Here is an 11,567-nt window from a genome sequence, read left to right as displayed (position 1 = left end):
CAGGAAAAGCATGCCAGTGCTTCATTTTTCTTTCCCTCTCTCTCTCTCTCTCTCTCTCTCTCTCTGTATGTCTATATGGTACGGAAGTAGGAAGGCTGTTCGCATCTCCAGGGATCACAGAGTACTGACACCTTGGCTGTCTTAGACAGGCCAGGGGATGAATCCTGACACAGGATGCAGAGAGCTCCCTTTTTGTGAAGCTTGATGGCCAAGACAGTAATTTTGAAGTTTTTCATTAGAAGATTTAAGAGGCCTTGTGACTCAGTCTTTAATAATTGAGTGACATAAACAGCAGTTGCAGTCCTAATGATGACTTCTAGTCGTTCAGAACTAATAAATGTACTCTAAATCTTCTCTCTCTCTCTTTCTCTCCCACCCCTCTCTCCACCCTCTGCGGAGAGCCTCAGCTGTCCCAGCTGTTAAGACCTTTTAAGAGGCACAGCTGGGAGGGCTTGAAGGTTGTGCCTGTCACGCCACTAGAGCCACTTCATCAGGGCTTCAGAAAGCCCCCGCTCTGTCATCAGACAGCAGATGGCCTGTTGAATGCTTCAGCTCAAAACAAAGCGGTCTTGGCCAAGGACTTTCCTTTTAATGCCTGCTTCAGTTTAAAAGAGGACCACAGACCAAGAACTATAGTTATTCCCCCAAAACCAGCCATGCCCTTTCTTTGGGCTATCAGTCCATGCCTAAAATAAGCCCTTATCCCCACAGTTACGTTTTAGGCTGTTTTTGGACATCAAGACCATGCGTGGCAAAGTGTGCCAGTGGTTTAACTCTAACCCTGGAAGTTCCCATGGAAAAACACAGGTCCAGGGCTTTAACACCACTAAGGATGCCAATGAAATTGTGCCTGTTCAACGACAATTAAAAAAAAAATCTCCCATGAAAGCATGAGTCCCACCCTAAACTTTTGTTTACCAGCACCCCACACATCAGTTTCCTCATTGTTTAATTGTTGTATTGTGCTATTAAATGTGTGTTGTGCTGTGATGTTCTGTGTGTTCGGTGTCAGTATCTGTGCTGTGCTCATTACCTTACCCCACCACCCCCCTCCCATTTTCTCAGGTGCCCCCCAGGATTCATAGGGGACCGATGTCAAACATCAGACGCTGTGAGAGTCATAGACCAAAAACGTATGTGCAGTCACTGAACCTCCCCAAGCGCACGATGCATACCTGTGTTGGATACTTCCCCCCTCACTCTCTACCCCCTCTGTTTCCATAATCACAGTCTCCACAGCTTAAAACCTTCCAAACTACCAATCTGTCCCCCCCTCCCCCCCGTGAGAAAATGGACACGTGCGAGACTATGCAGTGGTGTGAGGCTCCAGGAGCCAGCAGTCTCTGCTCTCAGTAATCTGAAGAAAACATTAAAGCTCTCTCATACTAAACGTGTTGTTACTTCCATGGGAGGACACTCAGAGCAGCTGATGAGCACAATATTTTCTGCATCCTAATTTCTGCAATGCTCCTTCGTCTCTTTTGAGGGTAAATGCTTGGAAATTAATCTCACCCAATCAAGTTGTTATTCTGGAGCTGTGATTTGGTTAATGGTTGGGTGGAGAGTGTTTTAACAAACATGCATAATGTTTGTATGACATTGGGAAGACACCACCGGAGATGCACGTGGGCATTGGGGAGAACTTTCGGGTGTCAACTCACTTCCTCTCTTCTCTCTTCTCTCTGACTTTTTTGTTTCCCTCTCAGGTGCCCAAATGAGTTTACTGGTGACCGCTGCCAAAACTACGTAATGGCCAGCTTCTACAGTACGTCTGTTTCCTTTTCCTGTCTGTGCTTGGATTGGAGCATGCTCAATCAATGCTACTTCCTGTTGCTTCATTTTTGGTTTTCCTCATAGGCAGACCAGGGCATTTTTCTCCACAGTTTTGGGGTTCTGTTTTATGTCTTTTACCATACCTACTCCTTGCATGGTTAGCATTTTTTAACCTAGTTTTTTACATTAGTTTACTAACCTGGATAGATAAACTGTACATATAATATTTATTTAATTTAGACACAGATAAATGAAAAAGATATTTTTCCACCAAAGTATACTTTTAGTGACACAGTGTTGACAGTTGATTTTTTAGTGAATTTTCCATTTTAGAGTTCATAGTTATAATTGACTCTTCATAGACACATAGCAAGAACCCTGGCAAGCTACCTTTCTAGCCAGACAAACATCTAAATTAGCTTACTCTTCACATTTCAATTGATATGGGGTAGTAGGAGTATAGGCTGTAGGGTATGTACTATGAATATATCCCCAAGACGGGTTGATTATGGCTTTTGCTTTAGAGCAAGAAATGTGCTTTTTTTTTTACTAATTTAAGATTAATTTCCCAAGCATAAATATAATTTCATAGCATTGTTTATAGCACTTTCCTAGAGCTTTTTAGCCATGTGACATTATATTCATCAGTTATCCTGGATTGCAAGGGGAATAGGCTGCAGAGACCTCAAAATAGTCCATTTTTAAATCTTCATATGTAGTGGAACAGTGCGACTAAAGTAACCCAGGCACTGTCTGAAGATTTTATTTTTGGTCATCACTTTGTTGAGGACTTCTTGTCTGTTTGGGGGAAGGCGATGTTTGAAGTTGGACCAGTGCCAGCAGAGCAACATTAGCAGAGGGTGCAAAAAAAGTGATCCTCGGTTTTTGGTGCCACAGTGTTTTTGTTGAGCCCAGCACCTATCAGTATCATGTATCATGTATCATGCTGAGCGCTGTCCATTTTGACTCCCCATTCCTAAACCTATTCGTTTGCCTTCTCCTTGCTCTGGGTCTGTGCTGGAGGCTATGAGGGATAGTCACGGTGTCAGCTGCATCGGCGTGGCATTAGAGCTGTATCTACCATTCTTCATTTCCTTTTAGAGCTTCGTCACTTTCGTGTCTTTCATCCGCTTGTCATTGGTGGCTCACTAGCCTACGATCAGAGCAGTAGATGAAGTACAGGTGACTCCCCAGCTACTGAAAAAGCTAGGTCACTGTGCAGTGCAGATTACATCCAAAACTGTCTCCCTGAAAAGCAGCATGTAGTTATCGTCTAACATGTCGGCTGTTATTTATTCTAGTAACCTCAGGTAAATTGCTGAAGGTCAGTGAAAGAACTCAGTCAAATGGCCCTGTTAAGCTTCTGAGTTGTTAATCAAGATAACAGTTATTCATTAGGTGTCCATGACCCTGGTGCTTGTTCACTTACAGAATTTTTTTAAAAAGCAACTGATGCAGGAAACCCCTTCCTACCGTTTTGTATCTGCATTTTCCTCTTTCCATAACTGAAACTTCAAATGCAAAATATATAGGGATCAAATTTATTTATATAGCACTTTTTACAACAGATGTTGTCACACATGGGCTTGAAGCAGCACTGTGAAGTTTAAGATAAATAATGATTTTATCAATTTAGGTGCCCTTGTCCTGTTTTATTTATACTCCGTGTATGGCAAGTTTGAAACCTAATTGATTATATAACATAGCTTCCAGGTGATTCAGCAGATCGACAACTCAATTTGACACAGACAAATGATATTTATATATATATATGGCATTTAGTACATTTTGTTTAATTAAATGCTGACTAGGCTGTATGTGAATCTCTTGATCTTTTTGACAACCATGGATGTTAGGCATGGAAGTTTTCGGTTTTGATTTTCGTGTAAATGATGGTGTTGGCTCATTGCAGGATTTAAGTCATGTAGACAAGCGAAAAATGCATGTCTCTGTCAGCATGTTGATCTGAATTGCGTGTGGTGGTGTTGAATAACTGTTGAATAACAGGTTCTACTCTTGTTTAAAAGGATACAAGACAATCTCTTATGATGCAAGCACAGAGATGTTTGCATGTGCATGCCATTGTACTGTTATCATAACTAACTTACATGAGGCATCCATGAAAGGTATTCTAAGGTAATAACTGATTATTGATATGTGCCATTGAACTGTATTGCTATCACATGCCAAGATTTTAAAAAAAAATTCAGCTGTAAGGCATATAGTTGCTTTTCCACAGAAGTGCTTTGCAGTGAGGTTGTGTTAAATGTTTGCTTAGATAGTCAGGTGTTCATTACTGCATTATCACTTAAATCTCCAACCAACTGTACTTTCTTTCTTTTTTGTTATCTTTCTGCCTCGGCAGAACATCATGGGATTGAATTTATGGGTATGGATTGCTCCTTCCTCCTAGTCTGTAGGGCTAGCGGCTTGAGCCTTTCTCCTTCAACTCTAGCCAGTCTCCTTTTGCTAATGAAGGGATCATACAGCCATAACGGAAAATGTGATTTGGCTCCACACAGCTATATTGGATTGGAGTTTTTTTGACTACGGTCCCATTAGTCAAAGAATGTCTTTTTTTTTTTTTTGTAATTTTTAATTTTTTTTTTATCCTGATCTCTCAGAATGGTCCAGTAGTCTCCACTGGTTAAAAAGCTTAAACGGTGCATCACTGCTCAGGGGCGTTTTATACGCAGGGCGCATCAGCACAAATATGACAGTGAAGGATGTCTTTAATTATTCATGTGGACCTCTGACACGTTCCATTCAAGGCGTGCTCGTGCGCACACACCCACATACACACACACAAGCCCCCCCTGTATTAGACGGATTGTTGAGCAGTTATGCTGTATGTGCAGATCCCTTCAGTCTTTGCTTTGCTGTACCCCTCTGCATCCAGCCCACCTTAGCATGCCGTGCCAGACATCCTGACTCGCCTCTGCCCTTTGTCCTTTCCTCTCATTTCCTTCATCTCGGCGCTCCGTTTTTCCCTTCGTCACAGCTTTGTTTCTTATTTCTTGCTTTTTTTTCCACCCTTTACGAGTCCTCTTTTCTTGCTCTGTGTTGTTTCTGTACGTAGTAATGGCAGTTGTGTCATGTGCCTGTTTGAGGGGACATTTACTACCTAAACTGAACTAAACGATTGTTAACCAGAATCAAAAATGTTTGAGGGTGCTAGCAGCGTTTGCTCACAGCGATCTAACTTTACAGAGAGTAATTCACACTCTCTGGTATTCTTTTACTGAGCCTAACCAAAGACAAGTTCATGTTCTGCATAAAGCAAATTGACCAGCCTACTAAAGACCCTGTGACCAAGCACTGCTGCTCCTTAAGAACTGTTTCCTAAAGCCTTGGGTATGTGCAGAACTCTAGCACCTGCAAGACAAACCAATTTTTCCAGTAATAATTGAAACATTTTTTACCACAGTTGTGATGGTTTTGCATGTGCTACAAAGTATTTCACATACTGGAGGTCTTGAATATGGTCCCTCAATGTCTTAACAGTGTACTGAAATAACCCTTATTGCATGTGTGAGTAGATTGTTAAAGATGTCCACTAGTGGTAATCCATAGATTGTTTGTATGCATTACAGAGGATGCATTTAGAGTCCTTTGTGTTGAAGTGATGATTTGGAAACTTTGAAATAACACCGCCCTGTTTTCCCTCCCTACTCAGCAAAACTGCATCCTGAGATAAATATGCATCACGATGCATCTCCGTTTTCCCATTAACAGAAAATATCCGCTATTAAAAAAATGTTGGACTGGAAACCTTTCATATAAGATCCTGTCCATGTTTGGGGTGTTTGAGCAGTGATGTCATGGAGTTGTAAAAATGTTCTGTGATCTCTTCCAGAAGCTGAGGAGTTGTATCAGAAACGCGTATTAACAATAACAGGCATCTGCATTGCTCTGCTTGTTGTTGGCATCATGTGTGTGGTGGCCTACTGCAAAACAAAGTAATTAACTTTCTTTTTTGTGCGTTTGATGTCATAGACCAGTGGTTTCAAAGTCTGGTCATAGAGGGGCGGAATCCAGCCCAGATTGGTGATTTCTCTACTCATACACCCCATTCAACAATTTGGTTAATTACCTGCTTTAGTGGAAAGCATTTGAGCAGGGGAATCACCAAACGAGGCTGGACTGAAACCCATCAGGCGTCTTTATTCACCAACCTGAGCAATGAATGACTGACTGACATGTGTCGCTGTCATGTGTGACCGGTGCCTTGATGTTTGTTCCTTGCATAGGAAACAGAGGCAAAAGCTGCATGACCGCTTGAGGCAGAGTGTGCGAGAGCGCAACGCCTTGGCCAACGGGCAGCAGTGTCCCCGAACCCCCCACACGCCTCTGCCACCACCTCCACAGAGCCTGCAGCTTGTTAGCGTGAGTGACTGTGCTCGGCACTGCACCTGTACTCTGCAGTGGGAGGGATGGGTTACGCATATCATGTGGTGCAAAGCTGGGGTTGGATTAGAAGCAGAGCTTGGCCCTGAAACAAGCAAAACTGCAAAAAACAACCAACCCCAGACAAAATTAAGAAAACTGTGCTCCTAAAATAATGTTTATTTTTGGACTTGCATAATAGACAGTGTTCATCTAGTGTTTTATTTAGATTCAAGATGAAAAGCAAGTTTTATAAAACAAAACGTTTTTGTTTTTTTTTTCCTTACAAGGACTCTTGAAAGTAAGTCATAAAGTAAACTTATGACTGGCCTCCTGAAATCTGTACCTGCAGGACGCATTTCCTACTGATGGCCATCTGTTCATGCTTTGTGAATTTCTTTCGCTTTCAGCAATATTCGTTGAAAAATGCTGTCCCTCCCCAGCACGTGATCGAGAAGGAAACAGAGACATCATTTTCCACAGGCCACCACACACTGTCGACCCAGCCATCCAACACAGCTACTCACACCTCCAGCCACTGGTATGGCGTCTCCCTCGTCCCTGCTACACCTTCAGCCTGGGTGGAACTGCCCACTGACCCACTCCAGAATCACTTACCATGGCCTGACAAACTGGGCCCAATGGCAGAGCTTTAGCACTGGCAGAGTGACAACCTTTTATAAGATATTTTCCTTTCCAGTTCAGCAATAGGTCTGAGTAATTTTGTGAGGGGTCATTTATGGCATTAAAATAGTTTGCTCGCTGCAATTGCAGGCATCCTCCCCTTAAAAAACATCATCAATGAAGGCTAGTTGTTAGCATTTACCACTTCACTTCAGATAGAGCTCAATAAAGCTTCATGGTGTATAGTGTACTTCCAGGATTTGTTTCTAACTACTACTGAATAGCCCATAAAGGCCTATTCCAAAGACAGCAACAGTATCATAATGGATGGGATGAAGATGGTCTGCTGAATGGGTTTCAGGTAGATGAAAAGAGCATATGAATGATTGAGAGAAACTGTGCTTTATGGATAAAACAGTATATGAATGAGTGAGAGAACATGTGCTTTATGGATATCCTGCATACCTCTTCTTAATAGTAAAATGTAGCAGATTTTGTTAGTGTAGGATTTGGGGGTTTCTTCCCCCATTTCCCTATTATTGGCACTTAACATAGTAATAAACAAAGAATACTGGCTTATTTATTCATTGTAAATTGAATTCATCCTAAGCTCTATCTTTGTCAAGCTTACTTGTACCGGTCAGTCTGAATGTTATCCTTCTATTTTATAACAGCTGGAGTAATGGGAAGACAGTGAATGCTGGGTCTGATACTCGTGTAGCCATAGTGATCCTGTCAGCAGAGGGCAGCAGGAACGGCACTCCCAGTCACCGTGGGCGTCTGAATGCCACTGGTGGCACTGGAGACCTGAATTCGCACCTGAAGAACTCAAAAGAAATAACAGAATCATACAAAGACTCCCCATACAGTGAGAGGTAGTCACCGTGCTGCTGCTTTTATCTTAATTTTCTGTTTTTGGTGATTAAACACTTAAAGGAACATTTTTCATATAAGAGTCAATATTTTATCACAGGCATAAGAACATGTATATAGTTGTTAATGTATGAAAGAAAGCAGATGTGATTTCTTCAAACTTATGTTATAAGACTGATATAAATCTGTCCTCTCTATGTAAGGTATGTTTCCACTATGACAACACCAACCCACCTCTCACCTGTGAAACTGCTCTCCCCGGGAACACCCTCATCGCCTCCCTCTGAGATGTCAGTACCTCTCTCCAGCCTGGCAACCTCTGTCCCTTCCATAGTGACAAGCCCTTCAGGTGAGGAAGAGCGCCCCCTGCTGTTCCATGAGAAGTCAGACTCGAGCAAGGTGCAAGAAGCCATCCGGAACCGGCAACACCGCTCCTCGGCCCACTACAACCACGCCCTAGAGGCAGCCAGCCCGCCCCCAAGCCCACTACACATCACTGAAGATGACCGGTATGAGAGCATCCAGGAGTGCGAGGGTGTGCCCACTGCTGCGTCCACCCCCACCTCCACCCCCCACAGTCCTGTAGCCAGTCGCCCGTCCAAAAGAACCAAGGCCGCATTTGGAGCCGGCCAGGCTGCGCAGCCAGAGGTGGGCAGCGACGCCAGCTCCGAGAGCAGCGGCTCAGAGAGCGAGATGGAGGACGAACCTGTGAGTGAGGATACACCCTTCCTCAGCATACAAAACCCTGGGGCAGCAAACACGGGCATCCTGGCCCTGGACGTGCTGGACAGGAGCAGGACTAACCCCGCACTGCGCCTCTCCCCACAAGATGACCTGCAGACCAGACTCGCCAGTGTAATGGCCAACCAAGATCCCATTGCTGTGTAAAAGTAACATACCAACGCTTAAAAACAGAATAAGTAAAAAAACACTTATGTCAGATAGTAAAAGAATTATACAGAGTCAACACTAAACCTTTATTTTCTATAAATTAAGTATTTGAGGGAAATAAGTAAACACAATAAAATAACTTTTATTTTAGTGATGTAGTGAAACAAAGTCTTTTATAAATTAAATGTATGAAATGTGTTTAACAAAAGTGCCATTCACATGTATGTAGCAGTGGTCCCAGTATTTCAAGGGCAGAAAAATATCAATGGTGCCTTTAATTTCAGCATGGAGAACTAAAGGAACCTGCATTAAGACACAGAGCCATATATTCAAGACTGTCAGCTAACAGAAGACATTTCCTGGAACACCACTAGCATCCAGTGCTGACATAAATCACAGCTGACATATAAAGATCATTAAATGTCACTGTAGGACAAAAAGTGTTGATCTTTATTGTCAAATTATACAAATTGTTTTTTTATTATTAATAGTAAAATAATTATTGAGTCTTTTTTATAAGCTAGTCACTTGAAAATGTACAATCAAAAAATTAGAAAACCAAATGAGTAATTGGACGATATTGGAAAATATTACAACTGCAAAAGAGCAATCGATCAGTTATCAGTCTTACTTGCTTGTACACTCTGTCATACACTAGAAGTCACAGGTTAGTAAGTCTGTCACATTTAAACAAAATATTAATCCATTCAATATCATTAAGCAGCTCATATGTGGCTGTTAAATTATTTATCTATAAGCATATTTCTGAGACTGTCTGAACAACTGAATATATGGCTCACTATGTCAGCAATCTGTCGAACACATCCATTGGCTTCATGAGTAATGCATTGTGGGGAAAGTATAGCACCAATTTATGACCCAAATTCCAGATTGTATGGAAGACACCAAGAACATTTTTCAATTTGTTTAAATATTTTGTCCTAATCTTTTGCCCTTCAATATCCAGGTACACTACATTACTCCCAAAGTGTTCCTTTGTCCTGGTTTTAGGCCATGTAAATGTAAATACTTGTTTAACATAGTCACTTACATTTTGTAACCTAAAAAAAGTAGTAGGACAAGGCAAATAAAATGTTTTACCAGATCCTTGCTTGAGAAAAGGAGGGGTTCCAGACACTAAATTATTGGCATTAGCTATGAATCAGTAATGATCCATAAATGCCTCTGAGTACTACCTTAATTTTCACATTCACAGTACTTATTGTGTTAATTAAATTAACAGACATTTGGCAAAAGTAAAAAAAAAAACGATATTGATATCACTTGTGATACTCGTAGCCGAATTGTTTTTAATTGTTCTAGTTTGTTATTGAAAAATGTTCGTTAAACAAGTTTTTTTCTGTTTGCATTGCTTTATTTAGGTCTTTGTGTATATGTACAGTGTAATAACTATTCTTGTACAGTATTTTGTTACATTCAAATGATATATTTTGGGGTCAGAAAAAAAATATGGAGGATGAGTGCTTATTAATTTCAGCAAAATAAGTTTTTTTTTAATATAAATCTTTAACTGTCTACTTGGCTAAGCAGACAGATGACCCAATAACACACCCATAAAAAAAAGATATTTCCTATAGCTTTGGTGAAAAAGTCTTTTTTCTTCAGAGTTAACCCTTTAATAATCATAATTGCCATTTTCTATCAGAAAAAATCTGGCTCAGTGATGTTTTCATTTTATAGTATATTTATTTTATCTATTTATTATTTATTTATTTATTTATTACTTTGGCCTACTATATCAACTAGCCTACAATCTATATTTTAATGTAGATATTTGAATCTATCAAAAAATCATTACATTTAAACTTTGTTTTAATTTTTCACCATTTCATTCCATTATATTCCTACACATTGTTTTATGTTTGAGGCCTAATATTGCAAAAAAAAAAAAACATAATAAATGAATAAATTCACAATTGCTTAAAGTCATGAGTGTACACTTACATCATGCTAAGCTAATAAAGCCTCTGACTCACCTGTGGAGCCCATATTAATAATACCCCATGATGCATTGCTTTCAAACCAAGGAGTGTCTTTGATCTTATGTAAATATGCCTCCAACAGCTTGGATTTTTTTTAATTCAAAGACTATTAAGGCAAGATTTGTGTTTCTGAGGCCCATGTCCTCAACACCTATGCGTCCATTTCACCAGTGATACTTTTGTGACATTACAGTAGGTAATTATGTGTAAATTGTCTTCAATTTGGTAAAGAAAAAAAACTGTTTGATGATTGTTTTCAGATAAATAATATGTAAGAGGATGAGCTGTTAATCCTTTGCTGGGTCTCTGTTTAGTCAACTATGACTGCACTGTTCAACCACAGTACAGGTACCAGAGAGGGAACAAGAGCAAATGTATATGAAGACAAAATAATAAACTATTGTTTCCACAGCTGCATGAGCACACAAAATGACAAATGAATTGCACAAAGTATGCATTATCAGAGATGTCTTTCAAGCCCATTACAGTGGTCAAAGTCTTACAGATCCCTCTTCTAAATGTCATTAAAGAGCTGTTAATTTTTATCCAATATTGTGTGATATATTAACAGTATTGAATTATGTTGAGTACATGATATTTATGTACTTAGGTTTTTATTATTTCATTACCAATTTAGAAACATTACAATTTGTTTTATTGACTACTCTTAATGAAGAATTCCTGAAAAAAATCAACAAAAAAGTGGACTGAGAAACATTGAAAGGTAGAAATAGTCGTTACAGCCTCTATTTTTACTGCATTTAGTCTTCTTGCTGTGCAGTTAGGAGCTTTTTTGCCACTCTGACTTTTACATCTCTGATAAATATCCCGCTATGACCTTCTTTGTGTACCTCCATTGAGTTTCACATACATCACATCTGCTTAATCTCTATTAATTAGAATGTGGTGCTTGCACAATAAGGGAAGCTTTTTAGCACCTGTCCCCATGGTTTCCCTGGTAGAGTTTCGCTTATTTCACACACGTGTCTAGGCATGATCCGCCTCAGTTCCTGTGCT

General features: G+C 40.3%; 1 protein-coding gene across 11 annotated transcripts in view; it reads left to right on the top strand.

Annotated features, from left to right (window-relative positions):
- nrg1 (neuregulin 1) overlaps positions 1-11,095 on the top strand; it is a 74,196-nt gene extending 63,101 nt beyond the window's left edge. For 5 of the 11 annotated variants that reach the window (XM_081702462.1, XM_081702469.1, XM_081702470.1 and 2 more), the window contains 7 exons: positions 1,707-1,765; positions 4,139-4,162; positions 5,630-5,732; positions 6,024-6,159; positions 6,570-6,700; positions 7,458-7,658; positions 7,860-11,095. In XM_081702462.1, coding sequence (XP_081558588.1) covers positions 1,707-1,765; positions 4,139-4,162; positions 5,630-5,732; positions 6,024-6,159; positions 6,570-6,700; positions 7,458-7,658; positions 7,860-8,544 — 1,339 coding nt within the window. In that variant the 3' untranslated portion in view covers positions 8,545-11,095. Of the gene's footprint in view, positions 1-1,065; positions 1,134-1,706; positions 1,766-4,138; positions 4,163-5,629; positions 5,733-6,023; positions 6,160-6,569; positions 6,701-7,457; positions 7,659-7,859 lie in introns of all 11 variants that reach the window. The other 6 variants (XM_081702464.1, XM_081702468.1, XM_081702467.1 and 3 more) reach the window with 5 other exon arrangements.
- The last annotated feature ends 472 nt before the right edge of the window (positions 11,096-11,567 follow it).

The sequence above is a fragment of the Electrophorus electricus genome, chromosome 19 (assembly GCF_041902795.1).
Source record: "Electrophorus electricus isolate QZ-2024a chromosome 19, ASM4190279v1, whole genome shotgun sequence".
NCBI classification, from domain to species: Eukaryota; Metazoa; Chordata; class Actinopteri; order Gymnotiformes; family Gymnotidae; genus Electrophorus; species Electrophorus electricus.
The sequence above is the reverse complement of the archived record's forward strand: the minus strand, read 5'-3'. Positions and strand labels throughout refer to the sequence as shown.